The following is an 18,377-nucleotide window of genomic DNA, read 5'->3' on the forward strand; positions in this document are numbered from 1 at the left end:
CATAATACACACAGTTCTGCTAATTGACCTCAGTCTTAATTTGCAGCCTCTGAGAGCACACCTCAGTTCTGAGCTTGTTACTCCAAACTTGGGCCTCCCCTTGAGCAGAGACTAACCATTGTGCCACATGGTATTTTTGAGGACGCGTGTGTGTTGTGAAATACGTTTAGATTGGCACCAGGTCCCCGACTGCGTGGTGTGCGAGCTCTAAACAAGTGTCAAAAACAAGGACAAAGTAACAGCTCAGTGGGCCAGTAGAGGGCAATAGTACAAAAGTACACAGTTGGGTTTGAGCAGTGTCTCTGTCCCTTTAAAGATGGGGACAAAATTTAGACGAGGAGACAGGAAAATTACCATAACAAAGCAATTTCCAAAATTAAATCTTTTAAAACCAGAAGCTAAACTCCCATCGAGACTCTACTACAGTGTGTTTCTCTAAGGCATAGACCTTGTCTGAATGGAACAGTTGATCTTTCTTGTAAACAGTATACAGATTGCCTTACAGCAGTGGTTCTCAACCAGGAGTCCGGGGCTCCTTCGGGAGCCATGAGCAGGTTTCAGGGGGTCCGCCAAGCAGGGCTGGCATTAGACTTGCTGGGGCCCAGGGCAGAAAGCCAAAGCCCCACCACTGAAGCCTGAGGCCCTAAGCCCTGCCACTAGGTGCTGAAGTTGAAGCCTGAGCAATTTAACTTCACAGGGCCCCCTGTGGCATGGGACCTCAGGCAATTGCCCTGCGTGCAGGCCCTGGCTTTTATATGTAGAAAAAAACAGTTGTTGTGGCACAAGTGGACCATGGAGTTTTTATACCACTGGGGGGGGGGGGGGGGGAGTTGAGAAGGGGGCTTAGAAAGAAAAAGGTTGAGAACCCTCCTGCCTTAAAGAAATGGATGTCTTTTACTGATGGGCTCTCCCTAGCTTTCATTGTCAGAAGATCCAAATGCTGGCTGAATTAATTGCCACTTCTAAATTCCTGGCTTTTACCAGTGTAAATGTGAGAGAGAGTTTGGAACATAGAGACTAATTATGTTGAAGTGTAACCAGTCTCCTCATACAGAGTCCCAAACTGTCCTGGCCAAATCGTGTCATCTTAGAACTGCCATTCCTTGGGTGGTTATTTCCATAATCTGTAATAACAAACAGGACCTTTCAAGGAATTTGGCCTTTACTCAGCTGAGTGTCTCTTATAGGGACAAGCAATTGGATCTACTCAAATTTATTATTCAGCTAGACCTATATCATTGGGCAGTCAGCCAAATGCACCTTGGGTTTACAAACTTTCATAGCAATGTATTGCTTAACTTTTTCCTAGATCAACAGGTTAAATGAGATGAGGAAAACTACTCCGCACCAACAAAAAATGCATCACTTGAACTGCCATCTCTTTGTTCTTTACCATGAAAAGCCCTGTGATTTGTCCAGGTTAAAATTCTCCCCTTTGTATTCATTGCTCTTCTCTGCCAGGAAGTCTGTCATCCAGCTAGACTTGGCCAATACCAAGAAAGCTCTGATCGTACCTGCTTTTGAGACCCTTCGGTACCGCCTCTCCTTCCCCAAGTCAAAAGCAGAGCTGTTATCTATGTTGGACATGGGAACCCTCTTCACATTCAGGTAACAGAAGGAGCTTTCACTGAACCTCCGGCAGTGATCAACCTTGGCTTCTTGCTCATCTGTGGACGTGTGGCTCGCCTCTCCCCTAGCCAGTCAGTAATTCAGTTAAGAAATGTATTGAGGTTTTTTCCCACTTTATTAAAAGGCAGTGATCAAGTGCCCAACAGCTTGATTGGTGCATGTATTTAATCTTTAAACCCTGCATGCTGTCTACTAATATTTCCATGGGGGTCTTGCCCTTCCCTCTAGTCTAACCTCCTATTGTTCAATTGGCCTCATTTTATTTTTGACATTTTTATTGCATTACAAAATCACACAAGAGCATTAAACCAGCAAGTGTGTAATATACCCTTGGTTGGCTAAGCACACTCCAGGTAACTACCATTCATGTGACCAAAAAATAGTTTTCTCCTGTTCACCAGCTGGCCCCAATATTGACTGATTAATCACTTTTTAAAAGCTTTTATAAGCTACTGAGCAGCTAGACAAGTGAATGATGTTTCTCAATAGAAAGGAAAAACATTGTGGTTTGGTTGGTCTGAATACAAGACTGGGAGACAGGAACACCTGAGGTTTAAATTCATCTGTGAAACAGACTCCTTCGGTGGCCTTGGACCAGGGGTGAAAGTAGGCCAGTACGGCGTACTGGTAAGAAGTGACCGCCGGTACCAGCCCGTAAGCAGCTGACATTAAAGCGCTGCCGCGGTAGCACTTTAACATTGCTGCCCCTTTTGCCCCCACTCCCATTGGTGGCGCCAGGGCCCGGCGATTTAAAAGGGCCTGGGGCTTTTGGCTGCCACTACTACGGCAGTGGCCGGAGCCCCGAGCCCTTTTAGATCGCCACCAGAGCCCCGAGCGGCGCAGGCCAGGCAGCACAGATGGGCTGGCTGGGGGAAGCTGACGCCTCGCCCCTTCCACTTGAGGCCCTACCCCTTCTGCTCAAGGCTCCGCCCCTTCTGGGGCCCCAGAGCTGGGCCCCCTTACCAGTAAGTCTTCTGTGTTACTTTCACCCTGCCTTGGACTTGTCACTTCCGTTCTCTACTTCAGTCCCCTCATTTGTAAATTGAGAATAATAATACTTAACTAGGATTGATGAGTGGATATTCTGAAAGTGCCACAAACCTCGAAAGTGTGCAGTGTGGCCTACTGCATGCAGCACCAGACAGGGCCTCGGGAGATCTTGGTTCTATTCCCAGTTCGGACCTGCTGGATGACCTTTGGCAAACCACTTCACCTCCCTGTGCCTCAGTTTCACATCTATAAAATGGGGATAATAATGCTTACCTCTCCTGCGTTAACACGCTACGAGAGCTATAGATGAAAACCATTATATAAGAGCTAGATGGTATTATTATTCAGTGGAAAACTTCCTTTTCTTTCCTCTTCTCACAAATTGTTTTTGTGGCAGATGCCGCTCTTCCCCCATTACCTGTATTTCATACCTCTCCACTTGCAGCGGGTTTCTTTCATGTTGCTAAGCTGCAGCATCTTCTGAGGTGCACTAGCAACTTTTTTGCCAGCTGCTTTCTACAGACATCACAGCAGGTGGTTCATATGATCCTGAAGAACCTTGTTTTGATGGTACCACGGTCTGTGATTCACTTGGAAACAGGTAACCCAAGGCAACTGAAAGGTAGGAGAAAGAATAGAGGTGTTATCTCAGCCCCTGGAAAAAAACCTCAAGGGTGTGGGGAAAGTTTGCTCTCCTCTCTCCTTCCATTGCTCCTTAACTGTGCAGCAATTTATAGATTAACTTGAGGTTGGTTTATAGAAAATAACTTTCCCTCTTAGGTGAAAAAATAACCTCTTGAAGGAAATAATACCCTCAAGATTTTACTTCACATCTTATATTCCATTGACAATCATATTTTCAGCCTGCACCCTGTAACTTCATTGGGGATTTGACCTGAGTAAGGACAGAATAAGAACAGAGGAAAGATGTCAGGCCTGTAGTAGATTTATGTACTTATGTAGGACATATTTTATAAACACTCTCCTAATCATTTCTGTCTCATCATATTGATCAAATCTATCAGCAGGCACACACAGCAGCTGGGATCGGGACTGAGCATTTCCACCTACATTTTCAAGGTGTTTTTAATAATCCTGCAAGTTGAGGCCAAGCTGGCGGGAGTGAGCTGGGAGGAGGACTGCTGTGACAGTGATTGTTGATCATGCCTGCAGCATCCCAGATCCTCACACCACATGCTAGATTACAATCTTTTCCTCAGTGAAATTGCTTTTGTCACCTCTTTTCCAAATGGTGACCTTTTCTGCCTCTGGGCTGCTGAAAAATACAAAACAGCTCTCAATTACATCCTTCGCACAACTCCCCCCCTCGCCCCCCAACACACACACACATACACACACAAAGTTATTTAAGCTTTCACGGTTGCCAAGAGGTGCTGTGTGGAAAAATCTTTGCACCAGGGGGATATCTTGTGAAATCATTCTGGCTTTGTTTCATGGTATTAGTTTTTATTGTGCCTTGGCAAGATGTATATCCACTTAGTACGGGGTAATGTCCCAAGGACGAGGAAGTGTGCTTCTGGTGGAATCTTACAAGGATAATGGAGGTACAGAAGGTAAAAGAAAGCACCATACTGACACAGTGTAACCAGCAATGACTGATAAACTGATTGAGGCCCCAGCCCATAACCACATCAGTATTCCCATTGAAGTCAATGGGATTGCTCATGAGCTTAAAGTTAAGCACATGTTGAAGTACTTTGGAGGATAATGAGAAAACTGGGGATGTTGGTTGGCATGCCAAAGAGACAATAATACTGATACATGAGACAGTAAGACTGATGAACCTCCCTACTATGTCTCTGTGACTAATGTCTGGTGAAAATTACCATTTTACAGTAGCTTCTTTTGGGTGGAGATCTTTTTAACAGTATCTAAATAACTTCAGCGGAGCTAAAATTTCACAAGATAGTCAGCCTGTAGCCAAGACCCAGTTCTGGCAATTATATATTCCTGAACTATCAGAAAGATGACTACAAACCCAATTGTTCTTTCATAACCAGTCTCTAGTGACCTTATTTTAGCATCCCACATCCACCTCCCTCTTTCTGTTCCCTTACCAGACATATCTGCTACAAGATACAATATCCACTTGATATAGCAACTGCACAGTTAATGCATTGCGTTTCCAGCAAATATGGTATCTGATCCCAGAGTTCATCCACTTAATAACTAGATTTTCCCCCTCATTCAGAAAGCACAATAATATGATTATTATCTAGTTATAAACTCTTAGCTGCCAATGTGTGTTGTTTCTCCATGTGATCCCATCATATAGAACTACGTCACTCTGAAGAAGCAAACGCAAAATCCTTGATCTATTTAGAGAACCTGTTACATTGAGGAAAATTCCCCTTAACAGTGGAAATTTCAGGTGCTTTTAAAGAAGCTGAATGTTCTGTGCAAAATGATTTGTTGGTCTCAGTTTATTTTCTTGTGCACAGGTGGCCACATCACAGAACCACCATCACTGCTGCATTGATTGGCATCTTATAGTCAGCCATTGAGGCAGAGATGCCAAGAACTGAATAGACTTAAGAGAATGAACTACCCTCTCATCCATAGGTTTGGACCCTCCCAAAGGAAATACACTGATTGGACAGGGAGCATGTAGTGCCTCCCTCCTTTAATCAGGGTCTCCACTTTTCTTTCACTCATTTTCTCCCCTCCTTTTCCCCCACTATCTTCCCTTCTATTTTGCTTTTGTCTCCCCCGCTCCCTTCCTGATCTTTTTCTCTAGTGCTCTTCTTTATCCTGTTTTGCTCGTCCCTTTTGGTTTTCTCTTCTCTCTCTCCCTCCCAGGGGATACCTGTGCTGCTGCTCCTGCCTATAGTACTATGTCGGTGGGGCCAGCAATAGCTGTACAGGGAAAGTGATACAACTCTGGTCAGTTTCATGTTCTGCTCTTGCTGTTGCCACTGGGGAAGCATTATGGGCAGGAGCTGCAGCGCTAGCCCGATTCTCTGCAGGAATTAATTAATTAGCTATCATTTGTAGGGTGCTACGAAAATACAGATCACTATACGTGTTAAATAGTGGGTATTATTTTATTTTATTTATTACTTTCAAAATGCTAGAGGAGGGATGAGGGAAAATGCCACATTCCCCACAATCCTACCTCAGATTTAAAACCCCTGTTGTGATTGTGGTTTATTTCACTAGGGCTTGTATTGAGAGTGCCTACACATTTCCTAAAGACATCAAATGGCCAATAGATGGTAAAATTGTGTTGGTCCCAGGATATTAGCCAGAGAAGGTAAGTGAGGAAATATCTTGTATTGGACCAACTTCTGTTGGTGGAATGTGCAAGCTTTTGCCCAGACCTGAAGAAGAACTCTGTAAAGCTTGAAATCTTGTACCTTCCGTCAACAGAAATTGGTCCAAAAGAAGATATTATCTTACTTACCTTGTCTCTCTCAATAGATGGTAAAGGCTTTGATCTCTGGCAGCCTGGAAAGTCAAACCAGTGATTTAGAATTGAATGGCTCTGTGCTACTCGTTAGCCAGTCTCATTGAAGTGATGCAACCTGATTAATTATGATGATAATAATAATAACATATAAAAGTGAAACCGTCACAGCTTAAAAGAACATCAGTTACTGTATAGTAAAATAATTTTCTGGTAGCCATGTCCCTCCTGCACTGATCTATTCCAGGATGAAGAGAGAAAGTGAACCTTAGCTTCTTTCGGTTTCTCCAGGTATTATAAACAATAAGATACACCCAAAATGTAAACGCTAAGGCTGTAATTTTTACCTCTGTGTTCCTGGTTCTTCATGGTTTGTAATGTTATCCAAACTTCTGAGATCAAAATATTAGGATCTAGGCCCTAAACCTGCAAATAGTTATGCACATGCCTCACTTTATGCACAAGTTGTCTGTCCCCTTGAAATCATATATTATATTATATTGCACAACTGCATGTTTGTTTTGCTCCTTCTGTTATAAATCTCAAAATACTACAATACAGATCACCTGCCTTATTTTTTTTTCTTGATTTAATCCATGATTCTGCAGCAAGAGTCTGTCTCAGTGATTTCTGGAAAGATGTAAGAAGAGTAAAAGGGCAAGAGAATCACTGATCCTTGTGTTAGTGGGGTGGATTCAAGCTGTGCTTGGAAGAGACCTGCTGTGATATAAATAAGATTAACAAAATATTAAAGGATTCTTTCTTATAAGTTGAATTGATGGTCTTACATAGAATCATGTTGGATAAAATTATATCTGTAGTATCATGGAGAGCATTTATGTAGGCTTTTACATATTAATTTAATTATTTATTTGGGTTTTTACAGTAATAATAATAAAAAGAGGCACTTGTCTAGAGCTCCAGGTGTCTCTTACACAACTTAAAAATGTAAATATAAAATATATAGCTCTCATCACTGTGGAACTGTAATAGTTAACTTCTAAAAGCTTTAAATGAGCTACACCATTGCTGGGAAATGGATGTGAAACTTTGTAGTGTAGATGCACCCTTTGTGTTTTCCATAATTATTGTTTCCCAGTATCAGTCGTGGATAGCCCTTTTGATAATTGTCTTTTTGTCAGTTAACTTCATCAGCCTGGTATGTATAAGAATCAAGCACATGGAAGTATTGGAAAATGCCTCAGAAATGGTCATAGTATATTGAGTTGCCTATAATATGTCCTAAAAATAATAGTGGACTGTACAGCTAATGTCTTCATTTTCAAGGGTTCCATCTAAAAGGTAATGTTATGCAGTTTTGCCAAGATGCGTCTTATTTCACTGTTCCCCCACGCCCATGCAAGTTATGTATATTCAAGGTATCACGTCTGGACGAAAGGGCATGCACCAACGAACTTTGCCAAGTGGCGGACTGCTACCACACCTTATCAAGTTGAGTGGGAAGCAGACTTTGAGCCATATGTTGTTGTGAGACGGGACTGCCCAGAGTACGACAGAAGGTTTGTAGGATTCGGCTGGAACAAAGTAGCTCACATAATGGAACTGGATGCACAGGTAAGGAGACATCTTCTTAATGAGATTCTTAGTGAGATGCATGGTTTTTATAGGAAACCCTTATACTATGGAAGTGGATTCAGATTCCATGTCACCAAATTATTCAGCCAGCCATATTGGATTCTGTAACTGGTTACTTTCATCTAAGAGAGAAAACCCTTGTTTAGTATTGGCTGAGCATTAAAAGTTGTGCCCCATTTAATTGATTTATCAAATCTATGAGGAGTTATCTCAGAGAGGCACATTTCCTTCCCTGTTCCCCACTTCCTTCCAGGGGTTAGTAATTGGCTACTGACCCTGATCATTAGCAGGTACTTACTAACATACACTGGCTCATTTGTGTTGGCCACTCTATGAGCGGTAAAGTACAAGGCATGCAACCCCTGCTTTCCCCAACCTGCCTGCAGCTGAGAGGCAGGGAGACTGTGCAGGGATGGGTGTGTCCGTGTGTGCATGTCTCTGTGTGTGCATTGAGGGGGACGTTTATACCCCTGCTTACTCTTCTGCACAGTCACATTGGGCTGGGCTGCTATCAGTCCCTTTATGTTCCATAAGGATATACCCAATGGGGGTATTCTCAGCTTTAGAGGGGAAAATATGTTTATTAATCAAATAAAAATAGTGTCTACTATATTATCCTAATAATAATACTTAGCACGTGCATAACACTTTAATTGTACAATGCACTTTTCAATCACTGATCAATGAAACTTCAGATGTGGATAATATCACTGAAATGATTTATTATCTGCTCATCTGTGTCCCCGGGATTACAGTTCCAGTTGTAGCTCTCATACAGCACTCACAGCATAACGCTTATTTGTGCCGTGGCATTCAGCCAACATACAGCATCACACAAAGGAAAGTGGAAGCTCTTTCACGGGAGATGGTAGCATAGTTCTTTTAAATGGTTATTGAGATGGAACTGTCTCCGGGGATGTGTTTCCTTGCTCCTCCAGCCTCCAAACACACTCATATTTAAAAGATGTTTTGTTTGTAATGGCTGAGAGACTGGGCTATTCTCTTATCGCGAATCTGTCATCCTGGAGGAAACTTGGAATTACTGGGCTACCCATCCCTACGGCAGCTCTGCCAGGAACTTCTGGAACTAGGGCTTTCCCTATATCCGGGCTGAGACTACAATACTTCCCATTATTCCGTCTTCCTGGCAATGGAGACAGCTTCTTGACACACTCCCTTTTAAAGAGAGCCTATAGAGTGTTTTCCTCAAAGAGCTTTGCTCTCTTGGCTAGGTCTCAGCAAGGGGATCCCTACCCCCTCTTTTTTTGTTCTTTGATCCTTCTTCCCACCCCCACCTACCATTGTTGACTGCTTATCAGCCTCAGCTCATCAGCAGGGGATTTAGGGAGTGCAATAAGACTGACCAGGCCTCTCTGGCAATATCCTCTCCCCAAATGGGGGGGGAAATAGTGCTGGACACCCATTAAGCTTTCCACTGCATTTCAGGTGCCACTCCCACTCATCAGGTCTTTGCCTAAGCAGCTGCTTCAGTATTCTGGCCTCAGCTAGCAGAGTCACCTCCCAGATCAGGGAAAAATGTCAGTGCTTTTTAGCAAATCCAGCAAGTGTCAGGAGGCCTGCATGTGAGACTCCGTCACAGAGGGCCTGTGCTGCTATAGCCCATCAAAATGGCAGACAGGATGGAATTAATTATAATTACTCTAGAAGCACCACATGCTCATGCTACTGGGGTCTGTACAAATATATAGCTAGTGACAGACTATGCTCCTAAGGGCTTACAAACTTGTAGTTAGAGCATGAGGTTCCTGCAGGTGGGAATTTTTTCTGAAGGGGATTCTCCTTGCTCTAGGACAGTAGTTCCCAAACTGGGGTTCATGAACCCCTGGGGGTTCATGAAATGTTACAGGGGGTTCTTGGGAAAAAATTCCCTAATGGAGGACAGAGCTGTCCCTAGGGACCCCGGGCAGCATGGGGCCAGCAGCCTGGAGCCCCTAGACTTCCAAGAGCTAAGCAGATCAAAGCAAACATTGCTATCAAACTGAGGAGATTTAAACTTCAAGATTCCTTACAAGAAATGGAAAGGGAAGTGGATATTTTTTGCTGTTTTTAAAATTAAATAGGCAGCTAGTGTTGTTTTTAAAATTATTATTATGAACAAGTTTAAGCTTTGTTGTAACGTGCGTTGTTTGCCTGGACTGCGCAAGACCTGAATGCTTGTATAGAAGGAACTGTTTGAGTTGGCTTCTTAAATACCTTTATGCTGTTTCACATCTGATACTCCTTGATGAAACATAGGAGCCTTGTCTTATAATAGGCTTATTCAAAGTGATACAAGCTACGAAACTGAGATCTTGGAAGAGTGTTGCTGTTTTCATAATGTAATAAAAATAATGTAATGATAAATAATAATTATTAATAAATAGTGTGCAATAAGCATGTCATAAAAAACAAATTTTATATTTCCAAGATCACTGCTTTTTATAATTTATACACAGGTAAAGGAGAAAATCCCTGGAAATATTCATTTTTAGGAGGGGGTTCGCGAGACTTGTCATTTTAGTGAAAAGGGTTCACAGGTTGTTAAACTTTGGGAACCACTTCTCTAGGAACAAGCTCTAAGATACTTTCCCCAGCCTTCCAATGACTCCTGGATCTAGCCAGTTCTTACCCACGAAAGCTTACGCTCCCAATACTTCTGTTAGTCTTAAAGGTGCCACAGGACCCTCTGTTGCTTTTTTAGAAGAGGGACAGTTCCTGCCCTTGTAAAGATACAAGCAGACAACTGGAAGAAAGCTAATCTTGTGCCAATATTATAAATAGGTAAATGGGACAACCCAGGTAATTATAGGCCTGTCAGCTTGACATCTGCCCCCGGCAAAATGATCGAATGGCTGAAACTGGACTTGATTAATAAAGAATTAAAGGAGAGTAATGTAATTAATGCCAATCTACATGGTTTTATGGAAAATAGATTCTGTCTAACTAGATTTCTTTTTTGATGATATTATAAGTGATGTGCTAATGGTAATAGTGCTGATGTAATATACTTAGAGTTATGTAAATTATTTGACTTGGTACCACTTGACATTTTGATTAAGAACCTATATTGATACAAAATTAACATGGCACACATTAAATGGATTGAAAAGTGACTGAATGTAACTGTAATCGGAGAATCGTCATCAACTGGGAATTTCTAGAGGGGTGCCGCAGGGATAAGTTCTTGGTCCTACGCTAACAGTTTAACAGTTCTATCAGTGACATGAAAGAGAACATAAAATAATTAATGATAAAGTTTGCAGCTGACACAAAGAATGGCGGAGTGGTAAATAATGAACAGAACAGGTTGCTGATAGAGAGAGATCCGGATCACTTGGTAAACTGGGCTCAAACAAACTATATGCATTTTAATATGGCTAAATGTAAAGTTATACATGTAGGAACAAAGAATTACGCACTTTTCACAGGGTGCGAGACTCTGTCCTGAAAAACAGTCACTCTGAAAAGAACTTGGTGGCATCGGGGTAGATAATCAGCTGAACATGAGCTCCCAGTGTGACTGGCCAAAAGGGCTAATGTGATCCTCAGATTTATAAATAGGGGAATCTCAAGTAGGAGTAAGGAGGTTCTGCTACTTCTGTATTTGGCACTGATGTGACTGTAACTGGAATACTGTGTCCAGTTCTGGTGTCCACAATTCAAGAAAGATGTTGCTGGATTGGAGAGGGTTCAGAGAAGAGTCATGAGAACAACTAAAGGATTGGAAAAACCTGCCTTATAGTGTTAGACTCAAGGAGCTCTACCCAATTTGCTTATTAAAGAGAGGGTTAAGGGGTGACTTGATCACAGTTTATAAGCACCTGCTTGGGCAACAAAACTTTAATAATGAACTCTTGATAATCTAGCACACAAAGGTATAACAAGATCCAGTAGCTAGAAGTTGAAGGTTGTGATGAAATCTCCATCACTGGAAACTTTTAAATCAAGATTGATTTTTTTTCCAGAAAGATATGCTCTAGTTTAAACAGGAATTAATTCAGAGAAGTTCTGTGGTCTGTGTTATACAGGAGATCACACTTGATGATCAGCCAATGTGATCATCAAGTCTGACCTCCTGTATAACACAGACCACAGAACTTCTCTGAATTAATTCCTTCTAACCTCATAATCTGTGAAGTGATAGGGGGCTGGTTACAAAATACAAGCCAAGACTTATTCTCCTAAAATACTTAGGCACTTCTTAAAAATGCTGCTCAGAGCTTCTTGTGATGAAATTTGGGGACTGTAGTGAAGAGGTATAACCCAGGAGTTTCAAGTCTCTTCCAACTTACGGGCTTTTGTTATAAGATATATTTACAGGGAGAATACATTTGTCCTAGTAAACCTACTAGGAACATTCATTGCCTCTTCATAGGCTCCTGGATTTGCAAGTGACTTGGAGTTTTCATCTCACCACATGGGAAGCTGTGGAAGCCTCCCAGAAATGACTTCTCAGAGAAAGCAGAGTACAGGTGCACCAAGAGTACATCTACATTTGTGCTACATTTGGGCGTAGATGTACCCACACTAGTGCCTCTTGAGCTAGCATGCTAAAAATAGCAGCATAGCCAGTGTAATACAGGCAGTAACTCGGGCTAGCCACCTGTGTATGTACCCACCTGGACTCCCTGAGAACATACTCCGATGGCCAGCCTGAGCCACTACCCCAGCTACGGGTCTAATTTTAGCAAGCTAGTGCAGGTACATCTACAGGAGCTGGGAATCACACCTCCCAGCTCAAGTGTAAAAGTACTTGGGGAAGTTCCACTGACCGTGTCTTTCTCCCAAGATGTATTGTTTATGCAGAGAATAAAACCCACTCCTGGAGAGGTTCTGTTAATGAAGCATAACAACCACAGAAATGGTTGAAAGACCTGCAGAGGAGGGGATAGGTGGTAGTTAAAGTTCACACTTAACATGCAAAGGAAATTCTTTGAGCGCAAAGTTCATCTTCATAAGGTCTGAAAACATTTAATAAAACCCTCTTAAGCATATGGATTAATAAACCCCGTTTTGCATTTGACCTATGACATGTCAGATTCTCCCATCAAGGCAGATTTTTCAAGCCAGGGGTACACATGGAAGGCATTGCTGGTATAACTATACCAATATACTAGATCAGTAAAGTGCTGTTAGTGTGGACGTAGCTTATATCAGCAAAACTGCACTTTTGCTGGTCTAGCTTATTCCAGTGCTGCCCCCCACCCCACCCCAAAGAAGCTAGACTGGCAAAAGTGAAGTCTTGCCAGTACAACTGCATCTATGCCATGGGCTTTTGCCAGCACAGCTCTGTCGGTCACAAATCACACCTCTGCAGACCTCTGACCAACATACCTATGCTGGCAAAAGTTTGTGAGGTAGACCTGGTGTCAGATATCACTCTAGCACTGTTCCCCTAATATTTTGGTTTACCTGGGTGTAAACATATTTTGAAATGGAAGGTAGGTCTAATGTCTTTCATGTGCATAATAAAACATTTTAAAGAAAGAGGAGGTTGGTTAAGCAAATCTTTATAGATTTGCTCTTCCCCCTGAGATTTACACTGCACCATCTTCTTTGCCTTAGCAAAGATGAGAGAGAGAGAGAGAGAGAGAGAGAGAGATCTTGGAACTGCTTCTCACTGCTGGTGTCTTCCTTTTCCAGGAGTATGAATTCATAGTGCTGCCCAATGCCTATATGATCCATATGCCGCATGCTCCCAGCTTCGACATCACCAAGTTCCGCTCCAACAAGCAATACCGCATCTGTCTGAAGACCCTGAAGGAGGAGTTCCAGCAGGATATGTCACGCCGCTATGGCTTTGCAGCCCTCAAATATCTCACGGCAGAGAACAACAGCTAGCACTACGGAGCCTGTTTACGGGAAACAGACACTCAAGGGAGTAGCCACTTAATGTTTGGGGCCCAGTCTTTTAACTTGGAACTGAGACACTTTTTTGTTTTTATATCATACCCAACAGTTCTAACAGTAGAGATTTGAAGCGACATGACTTCAGACTGTGCTCAGCCACTTCCCTTCCACCCCCGCCTGCCAGGCTTTCAGCTTTAGCATTCGCAAGGTGTGAATAAGAGGGGCCAGCCATGCGCCCATCATATCACAAACGGTGTGGAGCGGGGGTGGGACGGGAATATGTTTTCTGTTCTCAAAACAGTTGAGCAAAGACAGATCTCCAGAAAATAGGATTTAATGTTGCTATTTAATAATTCCACATGCCTTTTATCTGTAAAGGAAGATCTTCGGGTCACTGTCCTGTGAATTTTAAACCCACACTGCTCTAAAAGGGGAACTTTCACCTGTGAACTTTCACATTGCCCCTCTTGATAGGGATGGCTATTCTAATGAAGGGCAAGGCAAAGATTTGAAATAGCCTTGAAAATGAAGGGGAAGCATATACCATATCCCACTATAGAGAAGGTGTGCTAAAGGCCGAGGCATATCCATGGGATCAATTGGTCATTGATTCTCAAGTTAATTCTGTTTGATCTAGAAACCTCCCCTGCCCCTGCCATACAATCCATTCCTTCCCTTTTAAAAGGAAATTTTGGCCTTCATTCTGCTTGTCAATCCCCAGTTCTAGCAGTCCAATAAAAAAGATTGGTGCCTCTACCAGAATGTGAAGGAACCTGTCAGTGTAAGGCCTGTTTTCACCTGAGCAATTCATTCACATGTATCTAGTGAAATAAATGGCCATGTTGTAGCTTGGTTACCATTTTAAAGGCAAGCATTGGATTTTTCCCTGGGATGTATTTTCTGCTGGGGGATATTGACCCGTAGGCTCTTTCAGTGCACGCCCACTTGTGAAGGCATTGGGCCTTGGGCTTTAAGTGGACTTCATCGCTGAACAGGGAAATATAAGCATGGCAACTAGAGCCCAGGAGCCTCAGTGCTATCAAGCTGCCTGCTACAAGCTCTCAGAACGACTTCGTTAAAGGAGTTTATAATAAAAGGAGCAAAACTCTGAGGCATAAACTCCCCATTTGAGGGGGAGAAGAGAATGTGTTGGGAATCTGAGTGTGAGTGTTTGCTTGAATGTGGGGTGGTCCAGTTCACAACCTCAGTATGCGTAGCGATATTTTGAAGGGTGGACAAGAAACCTAACAAGCAAAACACATACAACAACCAAGACACTGGACTTTTTACCATTTCCTTTATTCTTCAGTATTAATGTTGTGTTTACATGGGATGAGGAGATGAGGTTTAATGCACTGCCCTTAGCTGGGCTATTTGTATTTGCTTCAAATGTTACTAGAGAAAGCAGAATCGACTAAAGTGAGAAGTGTGTTCCTCTTCCTATTCCAGACCATGTAGAACAGTACTTACAGACACCGCTGCCTAGACTCTATAATGGATCCACACTTCATTGTGCTCATTATTTTATTCTACTTTCCAGTCCATTGGATCTTCCTCCCCACCTCACCATGCTAGATCTTGGTTTTCTTTCTAACCTACTACTTTTTGAGGGGTTTATTTACAGCAACTTCAACACAACTAAGCCAGGTGTTTACAGGACAAATGTTGGTTAGTCATACAAGCAATTAAGAAAAGAACAACAAAAGAAAAAAAGCAACTTCTTGGAGACAAGAAATAAGACCAGGAAGGAGTCTGGATGTAGTTGTTACATTTTCCCCTGTGGGTGTGGGCTGTGTAAGAATCTATCGCTTCCTACTTTTCCAAATAGCTTTTCTCCTTTACTTAATGGCTCACCTAAAAACCTGTGAGGAGCTAAGCCCTCCCTCCCTCATTGTTAATCTGCCATCCTTTCTCACACTGAGTAGTGCAATACTCCACAAATAGTCCCAGTGATTCTTCACCAGGAGTAAGGGTGGCAAAATCTGTTCCTAAGGGTATGTCTACACTTAAAATGCAGCACTACCTATGCCGACGGGAGGTCTTCTTCCATCAGCCTAGGTAATCCACCTCCCTGAGAGGCGGTAGCTAGGTCAATGGAAGAATTCTTCTGTTGACCTAGGGCTGTGTATACGGGGACTTAGGTCAGCTTAACAGTGCCGCTCAGGGGAGTGACTATTTCACACATCTGACCAACGTAGTTAAACTAACCTAATTTTCTAGTGTAGACGAGGCCTAAGTAGTCCAGTGGTGTGAAGTGCTGATTTACCTTCTTGAAATTCCTAGTCAGTCCCTCTGTATAACTAAAGCTGTTTTATAGCACTAGTTAAGTGCTGGATGTTAATTTCTTCTATGTTTCACAATGATGCCTGGGTACAGGGGGGAACACCATTCTCCTGCAGTGCTAGTTATAGGTTAGATTGCACCACAAGGACACAACCCATAGTAAGGGGAGGTGCATTGTTGCGCCATGCCATTAGCGTCATTAGCTACAATTCTGTCCCTGCTCCCTCTTTTTCGGGGGCGGGGAGTAGTAATTTCTGGCTGGCCCATACTGGCGGCAAATTTTGACGCCCCTGGCTTAGGCTTAAATATGTTGGCTGGTGTAAAGATGAGCAACTCAAACTCCTCTAATAGATTAGAGAGTCACAGGTTTTCTTTATAGAAGCTGTGCTGGTTTATTTGTATCATCATAATCATCAAGGTGTGTTCTAATTCTGTTTTGTATTATAATCTCAATCAAGTTCCCTGGTACTGAAGTAAGGCTGTCTGCTGTTTAATTCCCAGGATTATCCCCTGGCATCATTAAAAAAAATGTACATGTGCTGCCCTCCAGTCCTCTGCTACAGTAGCTGATTCTAATGAGAAATTGCATATTTATATTAGCAGCTTGGTTACTTAATTTGTTAAAAGTCCTTCTGAACTCTCTGATGAATACCTTCTAGACCTGGTGACTTAATGCTCTTTAATTTATAGATTTTTTTTCCAGCGCCTTCTCTGTTGACACCTTAGTCTATGACATTTCCTTACCTTTATTTCCTGGAAAGAGTGAGTCTCTGGGATAGGTATCTCTGCAATATCCTTTGTGGGGAAGACTGATGCAAATAAGGCATTACATTCTTGACAGTGTCCTTATAGTCATTAATTGCTCCACAACAGTCCAGAGGACCCAACAGTTATCCCAGGCTTTCTGCTTCTTGCAGATGGAGCAAATTTATTTTGGCTATTTACTCTTCAAATTCCCTTTGAACCCTCTTGATTTTCATCTTACATTTTACAATCCTTTCAACCAAGTTTTGATTTCCCATTTGTCTTCAAACTTATCATTTAATCATACATTTACTTTCATGTCCTCTTCCTTTCTTTATTTGTTTAGAGGTATCCAGGCCTACTGTGAGTCTATGAGCATAAGTATGACCATGCCGAGTCTAAGGATTTTAATTTTGATTTAGGATGTTTTTGATCTGCTTCTTTTTAAATCCTACTTTTCAATGTCAAGTGTCACCATACTAGTTTTTGATGTGATTCCTCCCCCAAGGATGCTGAACTGAATTATACTGTAGTCACTCTTACTGACTGGGTCAAATATAGTTACTTCTTGAACCGGCACCTGTATGTTATGTAGGGTGCAGCCGAGAACAGCTTCTCCACTTGTGTGTTCTAGAAATAGCAGTTCCAAGAAGCAGCCATTCAAAGTGTTGAGAAATAGGTTCTCGAAACTTTGTGTTTTATGACATTTGTCCAGCTCATATGTGGGTAGTTGAAGCTGTCCATTATTACTGTTTTATTAGGCTTAGTTGCCTCTCTAATCTCCCTATACATTATGTACCTAACATCCTTTTCCTGGTCAGGAGGACAGAAATATAACCCTACTAGCATATTTATATTCTTCTAATTTGGGGTTTATATCCCTGCACATTCTACTCTGTGGACCTCTCCCCTCAGAAATTTTAACTCATTAAATTCTGTGGAATCTGTAAGCGTAGTGAGCTTCTCCCATTTCTAAAACCTGGATAGTTTATATGCAGGTATGGCAGTATCCCACTGGCTTCTGACATTCCACCATGTTTCAATAATTCCTATTATCTCAAAGTCCTCACCCACTGCTGCGCATTCTAACGCCCTTATTTTTTCCTGTAAGCATCTCACATTGTTATATAGACATTTCTAGTTTTGCCCATGCACTTATTTTTATTACATTCAGAGGTGAAAGTAAGCCGGTACGGTGTACCGGTAAGAGACTGTTTGCCATACCAGGGCTTCCCCAGGGGGCAATTTAAAGGGCCTGGGGCTCCCAGCAGGGGCTGGAGCCCCAGGCCCTTTAAATTGCCACCAGAGCCCCACTGCTGGAGCCCTGGTGTAGGGCTGCAGGGCTCTGGGGGCTATTTAAAAAGTCCGGGGCTCCTGTTGCTTCTACCGCCCCGGCCCTTTAAATAGCCGCTGGAGCCCCGCCGCTTCCCCAGGGCTCCAGTGGCTATTTAAAGGGCCGGGGCAGTAGAAGCAGGGGAGCCCCAGGCCCTTTAAATAGCCCCAGAGCAGCGGGCTCCAGGGGCTATTTAAAGGGCCGGGGCTCCAGCTGCCTCTGCCGCCCTGGTCCTTTAAATAGCCACTGGAGCCCTGCCGCTTCCCCAGGGCTCCTGCGGCTATTTACAGGGCTGGGGCAGTAGAAGCAGGGGAGCCCCGGGCCCTTTAAATAGCCCTCAGAGCCCCAGGCTGCTGCTGCTGCCCCGGTGGGCGGGGGGCACTTACCTTACAGGGTGGGCTGGGGCTGGCTCTGACTCTCTCAGCCCCACCCCTTCCACCCTAGGCCCCGCTCCTTCCGGGGGCCAGAGCTGGCCCCAGCGTACCGGTAAGTCACTGGACTTACTTTCACCTCTGATTACATTCC

At 43.0% G+C, this 18,377-nt stretch overlaps 1 protein-coding gene across 1 annotated transcript in view; it reads left to right on the forward strand.

The window, feature by feature from the left end:
- LARGE1 (LARGE xylosyl- and glucuronyltransferase 1) overlaps positions 1-16,781 on the forward strand; it is a 377,994-nt gene extending 361,213 nt beyond the window's left edge. The window contains exons 13-15 of the mRNA XM_054032553.1: positions 1,462-1,608; positions 7,426-7,621; positions 13,286-16,781. Coding sequence (XP_053888528.1) covers positions 1,462-1,608; positions 7,426-7,621; positions 13,286-13,483 — 541 coding nt within the window. The 3' untranslated portion in view covers positions 13,484-16,781. The remainder of the gene's footprint in view (positions 1-1,461; positions 1,609-7,425; positions 7,622-13,285) is intronic.
- The last annotated feature ends 1,596 nt before the right edge of the window (positions 16,782-18,377 follow it).

Source organism: Malaclemys terrapin, chromosome 1 (assembly GCF_027887155.1).
Source record: "Malaclemys terrapin pileata isolate rMalTer1 chromosome 1, rMalTer1.hap1, whole genome shotgun sequence".
In the NCBI taxonomy this organism is placed as follows: domain Eukaryota; kingdom Metazoa; phylum Chordata; order Testudines; family Emydidae; genus Malaclemys; species Malaclemys terrapin.